The sequence below is a fragment of the Panicum virgatum genome, chromosome 9K (assembly GCF_016808335.1).
Source record: "Panicum virgatum strain AP13 chromosome 9K, P.virgatum_v5, whole genome shotgun sequence".
Taxonomy (NCBI): domain Eukaryota; kingdom Viridiplantae; phylum Streptophyta; class Magnoliopsida; order Poales; family Poaceae; genus Panicum; species Panicum virgatum.
In genome coordinates this window covers 21976947-21988952 of record NC_053144.1, presented here as the reverse complement: position 1 = coordinate 21988952, position 12006 = coordinate 21976947, and the positions used below count along the sequence as shown (strand labels likewise).

The 12006-nt window shown below is 45.7% G+C and overlaps 2 protein-coding genes across 2 annotated transcripts; both read right to left on the bottom strand.

Moving 5' to 3' along the window:
- Positions 1 to 5024: 5024 nt before the first annotated feature.
- Positions 5025 to 7320, bottom strand: LOC120650768. The gene is made up of 6 exons (XM_039928031.1): positions 6976 to 7320; positions 6642 to 6849; positions 6280 to 6449; positions 5840 to 6137; positions 5508 to 5671; positions 5025 to 5355 (listed from the first exon to the last, which is right to left on the bottom strand). Exons 1-6 carry the CDS (start codon positions 7001 to 7003, stop codon positions 5201 to 5203), a joined length of 1023 nt encoding a protein of 340 aa, XP_039783965.1. The 5' UTR covers positions 7004 to 7320; the 3' UTR covers positions 5025 to 5200.
- A 2102-nt stretch (positions 7321 to 9422) lies between these two features.
- LOC120650767 lies at positions 9423 to 11417 on the bottom strand. Its single transcript, XM_039928030.1, has 6 exons — positions 11198 to 11417; positions 10948 to 11110; positions 10673 to 10839; positions 10286 to 10574; positions 9997 to 10151; positions 9423 to 9874 (listed from the first exon to the last, which is right to left on the bottom strand). The coding sequence occupies exons 1-6, from the start codon at positions 11217 to 11219 to the stop codon at positions 9720 to 9722; spliced, it is 951 nt and encodes a 316-aa protein (XP_039783964.1). The 5' UTR covers positions 11220 to 11417; the 3' UTR covers positions 9423 to 9719.
- Positions 11418 to 12006: the final 589 nt, after the last annotated feature.

The window sequence follows — 12006 nt, the reverse complement described above, 5'->3', positions numbered from 1 at the left end:
CCGCTTGCCTCCGCCCAGGGCCGCCGGAGCGGCGCCGCCGCGGTTCAGACCGCCGCCGGCCGCCCGCTCCACGTCGAGCTCCCACCTCCGCCTCCCACAGCTCCAATCAACCCCGGGAATGGCTTCACCTCACCCCAACAGAGCTCCCAAGCCCAGCCAAGCCACCTCCCCCTCGCCGGAGTGTCACAGCCGTGGCACAGGGCCGCCGCCGGCCGCCGGCGCCCGCGGACAGCCCGCTACGGGCCACCCCAACCCCCACCGAGACCATCTGCAGGTGCGGCTCGAACTCCTCTTCATTTCCCCCAACCTAGCCCCCACCTCCGGTGCCTCCCCTCGCCGGAAAATGCCGCGCAAACTCTCCTCTGTTCTGTCCCGTCCGCCAGGGATCCTCCCTGAGAAGAAACAAACTTCTAGGGGCCTAGATGCAAGATTTCCTTTCATTTTTCTTTTGTTTTCAAAAACAGCAAATTTTGAAAATTCCTAGAAATTCGTAGAAAATAAGAAAAATTCAAATCCAAATGTTTTGGAATCCTTGCAACAAGATCTACAACTTTAATTATATGTACATATTTATTTTCTGTATATATTTTAATCTAGGAAAAAGATTAGATTATATAGGCTATAGTTATTCTAGGAGTTCTACCCAGTATCTATAGATGATTTTTGGCTGGTAGCTAATCCATGCCATGCTTAGTGTTGTGTAAAAATTTGAGCACCAGTTAACACCTGTAGCTAGATGAAACCCTAGTCGTGGCTAGATCTAGTAGAATAATATATTCTTTTATTTCTGGATGTTCTGATTTATATATATGTATGAAACTTTTTATTTGTATTTAAAATACTAAATGAACACCACTGTACAAATTTCGTTAATTATAGATTTGTGTAGCTATTTATTTTATTTAATCCTTGTTTAGTAGACTTTAATTATGAGAAATAAGTTATGTTGTTTTTAAATCATGAAAATATTTATGAGTGTTATTTTTAAATATTTTAGTTTGTCCATCAAGTTTGAGTCCTAATTCATGACTAGAACAGGAGCTAAAAATGAATCTTTTGAATATGATGTCTGTTTTGTTTATTTTCTCAGAATTAATTATGTGTAGATAAAATCATGAAAAATTCACAGTAGCTAATTCATCCCTTTTTAGACCTACTGTTAAAGTTTGAGCTTCTTTTATACTCTGGTCTAACTTGTATAATTCAATCTTTTTCTAGGAGTTGTCTGATTGCATGAATTGTTCTGGATAATTGGCTACAAGTTTTGGGATGAATTTTGCAGGATAGCTAGTTCTGTTTACCTTCTATTTGATGTAATGTTTTGTGGAATTTACTAATGTATGTGTGCTGAGTTGTTGATTTATTAATAAACCATGATTTACTTGTTATAGGAAACCACTTCAACTTGCTTGGTGAAGTTAGTATAGTTCTTTTGTGTTGTTGATCATGATGCCTTGGGTAGTTAACTACTCTATAAACGATTGTTAGTTAACTACTCTATAAACGATTGCCCATGTGATACGATTGTTTGCTATTTGTTAGACTACAACTTTATCGTGATAGGAGTGTATTTATGATACTGTTCTTGCATCACATATAGATACGACTACTCTCGCCGACGGTACGTACGAGCTGGTGCCTGAAGCGGAAGAAGGTCCCGGAGAAGCTCAAGTGAACTTCGCTGACGCCGTCGAGGAACCGAACCCGACTCCAGAAGCCTCGGAAACTAACTTAGTTCAAGAAGTCAAGCCCCGGAGCATGTCCTATCTATTTTAAATTTATGCAACTTATTATTGTTTCTATCTATTTGTGCATTTAAGTTTACAGGAGTTGCTTGGAACCTTAGTTGCATGATCCTAGGTACCTATGCTTGAACACTAGTATGTGTAGGTCGCTAGTGGGCTATGCTAATGGTTCGGTAGAAGTCGAGTGATTTCTTGTCACTCGCGAGAATTATAGGAATTGAATGTTTACTATATGCTGCAACTATAAGGCCTACGGGCGGGGCTGTGGTACTTGTGATACCCCGTCTGTTTAGTGAAAATGGATAAGGCCGCAGTGTGTGGTAGTGGTGGTTAAGCTTTTGAACGTACTAACCACATGCCGAGAAATATGGTAATCTGTAAGCTTAAGTACCTGATCGGCCCGGCGAGTGGACTTCTCACTCACCCTCTTTGAACGTTGTTCTCATGCGGTCACATGCGGGTGCAAGGAGGCTCACGACCCGGCGTCGTACCGTGGCGTGGATCCTTGTACTCGAAGTGGGTGACCCTGATCCACAACCCGGAAAGAAAAGGGAAAAGTCGTGTGGGTGACTTGGTTCCCATACGTGTGTGTTAGGTCTGCCTGACCAGGTTAACAAATTCGATTCGAATCGTCCGCTTCTCACGGTTTGGGACTGTTTAACCCTTCTGCCACATAGAGTAAGAAGTGGAAGATGATGATGATGATGATGATGAATATGGTTGGTTGGATGATGAAAGATAATTATTTTTCACCATATATGCTTTTGGATAGATGCTCACCTAGAATGGTTAATTGAACTAGAATTTGGAAGCTAAAACCTGAAATTAAGAATCTAGTCTTTACTGCTTTTCGGCAAAACAACCCCTCAAGTCAAAAGCCTTGCATGTTTAGATAATGGGCTAAGTATACCCTTAGTCGGGTAAGCCTTGCTGAGTATTAGTATACTCAGCCTTGCTTGTGGGCTGTGGCTTTGTTTTTCAGGTGGTACATCGGAGGTTACGGTTGACGTCATGTACGGGCTTCATCATGACGTCTAGTTTCGACGCTAGACTATCGTTCGTTTTTCGTCAAACTTGAGCTCTGTTGTCTTTTTATTAATTCAAACTTGGTTTGTAATAATAATTCAGTTTCATTCTCTGTACAGTAAAATTTGCGGAATGTTGTATTCTCTGGACTGCTTTCTCGATCCTGTTTCAAGTGGTTTAATCGGGATTTTACCCGACAGCACTGCCGGATTACTTCGTTTTAAGTGCGTGTTAATCTTGATTGTCATTTCGGTGATGGTTAGCGCACTTAAGCCGGATTAACCTAGGCGGGGCTGCCACACACATGCCGGATAGACAGGACTGCGGACAGAAGAGCGCTTGGAGGGGAAAAAAATGGAAAGAGCCGCTAGTTGATTGGATAGGAAAATGCAGGGAGCCAGGGCCGTCCGATCTTTTGTTCCGCGTCGGACGGCCGAAACCAAGCATTACCGTAACTGAAAGCACAGAAGGATTGAAGCTTTGTCAGTTACAAACTGCCGCAAACGAAGTCATGCCGTGTGAAGCGATTCCGCAGCCGGATCCTTGGTTTAAAGATGCAACTGACCAACTGCCCCGGCGTGCAGCTGTTGCATCCATGCGGGAGAGGGACTGGGCGTCCCTCGAGAGAGGGCTCCTCCACGACGTCTTCACCCGCCTCCCGGTCGACGCCGACGCCGCCAGCTTCCGCCATGTGTGCCGCGGCTGGCGCGCCGCCGCGGGCCCCGGCGCGCCCGTAGCCGGCCCCTGGTTCGCCCTGCGGTCTGCCGCCGACGGCCGCCGCGCCTTCGTCCGGCTCGCGCGGCGCCGCCGCCGCCTCAGGCCCGTCAGCTTGGACGCCGCCGGCGCCGGGGGCGCCTGCGTGCGGGGCGCGTCGCGCGGCTGGCTCGCCGTGGACGACGGCGGCGGGCGCCTCCTCCTCAGGGACCCCGTCTCCCGCGCCGAGGTTCCGCTGCCCGCCTTCGGCGACCCTGATTACCAGCTGACCGACATCTTTCTCTCCGACGACCCCCTCGCCGCGGCCGGCCGGTGGGCGGCGTTCGCCTTCTTCAAGGTGGACGACATTTCCTACGCGGGGCACGTCCTCGCCTTCTGCCGCCCCGGCGACGCCGAGTGGGCCCGGTTCGATCAGCAGGACACCGGGCCGTTCTACTGGGGGCTCGAGTTCTTCCGCGGCCGAGCCTACGTGCTCATCGGCGTCTACAGGGACAAGCTCGCCATCTGCGACGTCGACGCGCGGAGGCTCATCGTGAGCCCGGTGAGCCTGCGGCACCTCACAGAGCGGGAGTGGGACACCCAGGTGTGCCTGGTGGCGTGCGGCGGCGACCTCCTCGTCGTGGCGGTGTCGCAGCGCGAGCACGCGAGGCCGTCGTGCTGCGCCGTCCGCCGCCGCCGGGCCCGGACGTTCGCCGTGAGGGTGGTGAGGGTCCACTTCGCGGGGGAGGGCGGCGCTATGCCGGTGGCGGTGTCGAACGTGGCGCACACCAGGGACTACGCGCTGTTCGTGGCGCCGCACGGCCACGCGTTCGCGCTCCCGGCGAGCGGCTTCCCCGCCGTCCGCCGCAGCTGTGTCTACCACTTCGCCACCAAGATCACGACGAGGAACGTGAGCGGGATGGTCATCACGGATCTGACAGATCGCAATCGACACCACCGTAAGCCCCTCCTCCGGAAGCTGCCCTTCGCCGGGCAGTGGCGCCCGCTGTCTTGGTTCTCACCCCGCTGCCCGTCGCTGGACACGACGCCGGCGCGAAGGCGCAGGTGGCTGTCGCGCTCATAAATCCTGTTCGTTTTTTTATATGTTGCTACCCTCAGTTCCCTTTTTCAAATAATTATTATATATTTCTTTTAGAATGCTCATCATTTTGAGATAATGCTCACTTGATTGTAACATTTGAGTTTCCACAATTCCTACGGTCATCTAATCGATTCATTTGAAATTCGTGCGAAAAGTCTTGTATTGCGCACAGCACACGTGCTTGAAAGTTGAAATGCGAGGAGCGAGCAAGAATATTTGGTATCACTGACAGAATGTCTGAATGCAGCACCTGGTCAGTTGGTTTCGATGAGAACGAGATCGAGGACCATTTCATGAGTCCTCAAGATCCTCCATAGGTGAATGTTTAGTTTATCGGTCTTGTTCTTGAAACCTTTTGTCATGCGTTGGATTATAGATGTTGAGATTTTAATTCCCCAGGTTAGGCAAAGTTGTAATGATGAGCGATGATGTCATTTTGTGCCATCCTTGGTTGAACAGCTGCAGTAATTTTGCCCCTTTATTGAATAGAAAAGCTTAAATAGAAAAGCCGCTCAACAAGCCATCCTTGGAGAGCAACGGCGTGGCATACCTCGTAACATTTGTCCACCATTTGCAATTTTACTGACAGCACGTTCAGACAGACAGAATCAAAGAACGAAACAAAAGCCACTCTCTACTCCATCTTGCACGAGCCAACGATGGCAACATCTGCCTCGATCAAGCAGCTGCCCCTCACGAGGTACCAGTCCTTCACCGACTTCACCTCCATGAACTTTGCCCATCCCCAGCCGTCGCCCTCCTCCGCCGTCGCCACGAACTGGCACCGCCCTGCATCCCACACATTTCCCAAACCCCAGCAGCGGAAGCACCCGTATAAATTATCGGCGGCAACATCTGGATCACGCACGCGTGAATAGCTGCACTTTTGCCTGTCAATCCTGGTCGTTCTAATTTGCTGCAGAGTTGTTCGAGAAGCAAACCTGTCCTTGTATGGCGATTGCTGGTCACCTGGTCTTTGATGGACAGGCTGACTTCTACCGGCACTCCTGATCTCTGGAGGGAAGCGTCTGGCTTGGCCATGTGCAGGTAGAGGGAGAGGAACTCCCCGCTGTCGTCGACGCCGGAAGGGTACATGGTCACATACCTGAAGAAACAGAATCGCAAGACTGAAATCACCGTGGATCAAATGGTTAAGAACTAAGATACTTGCGTCTTAGGCTTTTTCACTGGATGTTGCTGTATTTCTCATGTATCATTTATACAGGCCTCAGTGATTAGTAGTATTATATGCAAGTATGTGGTGCAGTGGTACCATTTGCAGCCACCGATCTCAAACTCTGGTGAGTAACACCGTCCCTTCAGGGCCAAGAAGTCATCGATGACCCAGCTGTAGGCTTCCCGGGCGCTGAAGCCGTTTGTCTTCTGAACATGCACCGCTTCTGAACTGTGGTTGGCCGTAGCATTAGCAGTGGCGAGATTGATGAGCTCCACGCCGAAGACGCAGCTGTCACCCACGATGAAGCCGGAGGAGGCTTCCTTCAATGTCTCGACGGGGATCATGCATGAGGCCCCGGATTTTCTGCTTTCTTCAGTCTGGAAATGGTGGCTAACTGAAACAAGGAAAGCAAGTATGTGTTACTGAAACTTTTTCTTCAGAGTGGTCAAATTTTTTTCCCCATTTAGGCACCATGTTACTGAAGGAAACAGTGCAGGTATATCAGATTATCATGTACATGGTATTTGCAATCGTACATTCATGTTCTCTGTGCTTTCCGTATACTTGATCGAATATCAAGAGCTTGAACGATGCTTCAACGATTATGTCAGACTTCAGATCAGAAGCTTTTGACAGCACAATCTTAAGGGAAACGTAGTCTCTTTTATCACCACGTTTCTGGTCCTTCAGGTTCAACTTCAGGTACCTGCAATCAGGACAAGAGACGAAAGACTGCTCATCAGATGGTTGCATACTTGCACTGACTGCATAGTATTAAGCGATTCTCCGGTCATGTGACAGAAAACTGAAACGGGTTTGAAAAATGTTCTCCTGAAGATGGAAAACAGAACTTTGTGATAAACTGGGTATAAATAAGAAGGAACAGTATGTAGACTACCATTTAAGCCCCTTGATATCAAAATATCCGGAGTTAGTCCATCCTTTTTGTTTATCAAGAAGCGAGGAGAATCCATCGATCCTCCATTTGAAGCTGCTCTTCTCTTCCATCTTAGGCGAGCCAGCCACAGCGACCGTCTGTGCTGCCGGAGTAAATGGAACGGCCGCAACCTTTGAGGATTTCTGGTTCTTGCCTTGGTTTGATCGACCTGGAACCACGATCCAGACGGTAAATGATCTTATTAAGTGTCAATATATCAGAAGAAAAGATTTTTAGATTAAATATCAGAAGAAAATAGTTGAAGCAAGCAGAAAAATGGCGAAACTGGTGTTACCGCGAGACGAGGAGGCGCAGGCGCCCATGATTGCTTGTTACAAGAATCTTCCTCCTCTTGTTTCAGTACAAACCGGTGTTGAAGCACACTACTTGTAGAATTCCTTGCAAGAATAGTTATATGTAGAAGTCTGTGTGAGCGCTTCAGAAATTTTCGGGAAATGAGGTGAGGCTGCTTCTTTGAGGTTGGGACAAACGCAGAAGGACAGGTCTACGTACGCCACAAGCAATTTCCTAGCATTGGACGGATTGAAACTGAGAAAAGCTACAAGGCTACGGCACCTAGAATTCATTTCAGCTTCATGACAAAAAAAAAAGATCTCTTTGTTCTGAACAAACTTGCCCATATTAAATTTCCCATGTCCTTAGCAAAGTCCCAAAAGTCCAGGTCAACTATTCTCAGATTACCCAATCACTAAGGCAGCAAACACCTCGTTTATGCTTATCTTGATTGTGTATGTGTCGTCTACTCAGCTGAGAAGTCACCTTTATTGATGCCAATTTCCATCTTCAGTTGCAGATGTGTATTTGACCTAAAGTAACATTCTTCAGCTGCATGATTGTAGCAATTAAATTATAGATTGAAAATGAAGTGTGGGTATTACTAATATTTGGAATATTTGACGGATGAAGCCTGAAGGTCTTATTTGTTCAGATATTTATCTTTCTGCACAAGCAGATGCCTTCCCAATTTCCAATGTTTCATGGTGACAAGTTGTATACTTGCATACCGCTGGTCGCCTGATCCTAGCCATTACTTGTATACTAATATTTGGAATCTTTGACAAATGAAGCCTGAAGGTCTGATTTGTTCAGATTTTATCTTTCTGCACAAGTAGATACCTTCCCAAACTTCAAGGTGGCATGGTGACAAGGAAGGTTTGAAAGGAATCAGTGATCGTAGCCTAAGAGTGAGAGGAATGAATTAGTCAAACTAAAAACATTAACCTATAGCTCCAACTAGAAATACATAAAACATAAACTAAAATATGCTATCTAAATATGCAACTATAGTTCAACTAGTGTGAAATCCTCATTCCAAAACAAGTTTTTTAACCTATAGCTAATTCTAGCAAGATAGTACACTAAGAATGTAAAGGCACTCAAGTTGCATGTATGAAATGCGGAAACGTAAAGATTGGATGAAGGGAAACGTAAAGTCACCCCTAGTCCATGTTGTTGAAACACCCATCAAGAGTATCGCTTCTCAGCCACAAGTCTCTTCTGGGAAATCCCTTGACTTACCACGAAGGCTAGGGCACCAAAGCACATGCCAAGTTTCCCGGTCACCTTGATCCCGATTTCCACTAACGAGCTTCTCCATGAAAGATGATGGTCTCTGCGTCCTCCGGAATAGGTCGTCGATGCTCCACACGAAGCCAGAGGGTCGAAGACATGCTAGCGAGTCTCCAAGACTCTAAAGGGCCGGCTCACAGAGATACAAGCTTGAGCTTCACTCAAACACAGCACATGGCGCAGCACCTTGCTTTCTCTCACTCTCTCAAGAGCTAATCTAGCACTAACACTCTCAAAAATGTTCTAAAGCCTAGGGATTTGATCACTAAGCACTTTGATGGCTTGAAAGTGTTCTCTAGTGTGTATCCAACTTTCTTGGACTCCAGCAACCTCAAATGACTCGGGATGAGGCGTATTTTTGCTCCAACGGCTAGCAAAAACTACCCTAGGGTCGGTTGAACGACGCTCTGACTGAGGGGTGTTGGTTCAACCGCTCACTCTGCTCAGCCACACATAGTCGTTGGTTCTCCTTCTAACATGCCAGCTCCTGTTTGGATCATTGCACTTATACTTACACCGACGCGCGTTAGTTCAACCGGTCTCGAAAGCTTTGTCCCTTCGCCCTTGACATGCTCTCTAGACAATACAACTACCAATGCACCGACGCCTTCTCATGCACCGTCAGTTTAACCGATGCTATAGAAGTTTCTTCATTGCCTTAGCATTGCGCCATCCAATGCACCGACGCGTTATACAAACTTAGTGTCAGTTTTCTTGTTTTTCACTATGATTTGGACATTTTGACAGCAAACTGGACACATTTTTTATCCATGGGACCTTGAAATTCTACAAAGTGGAGTTCACAAATATTGTTAGTCTCATTGATTATATTGTCACGTAATCACCAAAATTACAAACTATGGCCTAATGGTGCCATGATTACAATGTTCTCATCAATCGTCACAAGAAGATTTTTAGTCCTTGAGAAGGCATTAAGAGGTACCAAAATAATTAAGTTGATTTCGCCACTGGAGGTAACAAAGCTACATTTGTGTGATACACGACTTTTATTATATTATACTACATTACTACTTAAGTCTTTGGAGATATAATCACATACTAGTGTCCTGCGTAGAATCATATTACTGGTTTCCCAACATCACATCATGCGTCTTTTGAACATCGAATTCTCATCAAATAAACACATCGTGAGGCAGGAAACAGGAACATTTTGTGATTTGATTTCCCTTTCTGAAGTGAGATTGACAAATTTGGATATTGCAGTTGGATGACACTAGAAGAAACTGCAAGCAAACTGTTCGTAAAAAAAAGAAAAAAAACCTTGACAAGCAAACTGAGCAGCATGTTGATGGCCACTTTTATTTGTCATTTTACACACTTTCAGTATCCTCAGCACGAAGAAGCAAACAAATATAACAAGCACAAACCACATAGCCACACGCAGCCACCTCTTCACCATTGCGATTCAGCTCACACATACACTGTATTCTACTCCATCTTGGAGGAACCGACGATTGCGACCTCAGCTACAACGCAGCACTTGGTTTTGACGAGAAAACCATTTGCCGAGTCTTTGAAATCCTCCAGCGAAATGAGCTTAGTCCATCCCCAGGTACGAGAGTTCTTTGAAAACTGGCACCGGCCTGCATTTTCCAAATGAAACATGCCAAGATTTTTTTTTGAAAAGTGACATGTCAAGAATATATTGTGATAATTAACAATCTGGACTTTGTCCAACTTGCAAAACTTTTTGAGGTAGGCGAACCTGTTCCTTTCCGGTGCTTGCCAGTTTCTTGGTCTTTGATGTACAAAGTAAGTTCTACAAGGTTTGCAGTGTCCTTGGGCAGATCATTGGTCTTTTTAAGTTTCAGGTACAAGGAGAGGTGGTTCCCATCGCGGGACGGATACATTATGATATTCCTGCAAATAGGAAAACATCGAACAATTCGGGATTTTTTTTAGAAAGTAGTAGAAACTAGTTCGAGTTAGATGAAAACAATGGCATTAAGTAATAATGTCAGGTGTTGAAGCTGAAGATGCTATATGTATGTCACCATTTGTATCCACCGACTTCGAACTCCGGAGAGTAGCCTGGGTTCTTCATTGCAAAGAAGTCATCAATATCCCAAGTGTAAGTTTTGGCCTCGTTGAAGATGCTCGCCTTTTGGACAAACAGAGTCTCTGACGTCGTGTTGGCTTTCGAAGTGGTAACTTTGAGAAATTCAACACCAAAGACGCAGCAATTGCTGAGAAGAAACTTAGGGGACTGTTTCTTCAGTTTTCTGAGGGAAATCATGCATGAGATTCCGGAGCTTGTGCTTGCAGTCTGAAAGCTGTGGCTAACTGCGTATGAAATTATCATGTATGAAAACATATTTAGTGCTAGAGGTTGCAAGTAGTTGCTGACAGTCTAACCAATATAATTAAATTTGCTATTATACCTTCATGCTCGCTGTGGTTTCCGAAGGACTGGTCATATATCAGCAACTTGAAAGATGCATTCACAACAGTGTCAGGTCTCACTGAGCTGTTCGCCAACTCAAGCCTAAGAGAGACGTACTCCTTGTCGTCGCCGCTCTTCTTGTCCTTCGGATTCAGCTTCAGGCACCTGAAAACAAATCAATACAGAGCACTAAGGATCTGCAGATGTTCTAATCACAGGAACTGTGATGCAACAAAAGAGTTCAGAAAAGAACAGTTATTCAGGTAACCATACCAGTTCTGCCCCAGGGCCTCGAACACTCTTGAGTAGGTCCATCCTGCACCCTTGTCAAGGAGTGAGGAGAAGCCATCGATGCTCCACTTGAACATCGTCTGCTCTCCAGCTGGAGAAGAAGGTGCTACCTTGGATCCATGGCCCTGCCTGGGGTTCGATCGACCTGAAATAATTATAAACAGCGGCATGAAAGATCGAAACAACAGCTAAAATTAGCGTTAAAACACAGAAGAAAAGAAAAAACGAATACCGCGAGATGAAGAGTTGCCCATGGTGATCCTCCAGGCGTCACTGCAGCCTGGTATTGCTGCTCTTGCTATCTGAACATGAAGACGTTCCTGTGCACTATATGTAGCAGAATAACGACATGGCGTGTGCCAGAAGTTCTCAGCAAATGGGATGAGGTTTCTGTCTCTCCTTGGAGACTCTGGAGCTTGCACAAGTCACTAGAGCAAAATAATGCAAGCAGATGAGTGCGTACGTCAGTGGAAATTTCCTAACATTTATTTGAGAAGTGAAACCGGGTAACTGTCCTGTTTCTTCGCGCCAAAAGTCATGAGTCAACTTAACCTTTCCCTTGGATAGCACAAAGCCTAAAGATCAAAGACTTGCTGGTAAAGAATTCATACTAGCTCCTAATGATAATAAATTAGTGTTTTTACTTTTTTAAGACATTAATACGTCCACAAACAAAACTTCGGGTACTTACAATATATTTATAGAACATTGCAAAATAATATTATAATATTATTAAAAAATGCTACTTTTCACAGTAAACATAATCATATCATGTTTTCAAATATTCAATTTGACATGTATATATAGTTGATGGCTTGATGCCATAATCAACTTTTCTTACCTATAGCGATGGCTTTGGACTTTGAGTTGCACAACTTTTGCACATAATAGTTCATCACAAAGGCAAAGGATTAAACAAATGTATTATTGGCGCAATAACAATACAAATAGTTCGCGTAGCCGTATCTTACAACTAATCATCCAAGGTCTGTACATCATGTGACTTCATGGCATGTCCTGCTACAAGTCTAGGTCAACGCT

Bases quoted from the DNA above. Each gene is read 5' to 3' on its own strand.
- LOC120650768 (XM_039928031.1), bottom strand. From the start codon at position 7,003: ATGGGCGCCTGCGCCTCCTCGTCTCGCG. The intron at 6,450-6,641 runs GTAGTCTACATA...TCCTGATTGCAG, and splicing joins GATATCAAGGGGCTTAAATG to GTACCTGAAGTTGAACCTGA. The intron at 5,356-5,507 runs GTTTGCTTCTCG...TGTGGGATGCAG, and splicing joins CAATCGCCATACAAGGACAG to GGCGGTGCCAGTTCGTGGCG.
- LOC120650767 (XM_039928030.1), bottom strand. From the start codon at position 11,219: ATGGGCAACTCTTCATCTCGCG. The intron at 10,840-10,947 runs GTATGGTTACCT...ATTTGTTTTCAG, and splicing joins GAGGCCCTGGGGCAGAACTG to GTGCCTGAAGCTGAATCCGA. The intron at 10,152-10,285 runs GTGACATACATA...TCCTATTTGCAG, and splicing joins GAAGTCGGTGGATACAAATG to GAATATCATAATGTATCCGT.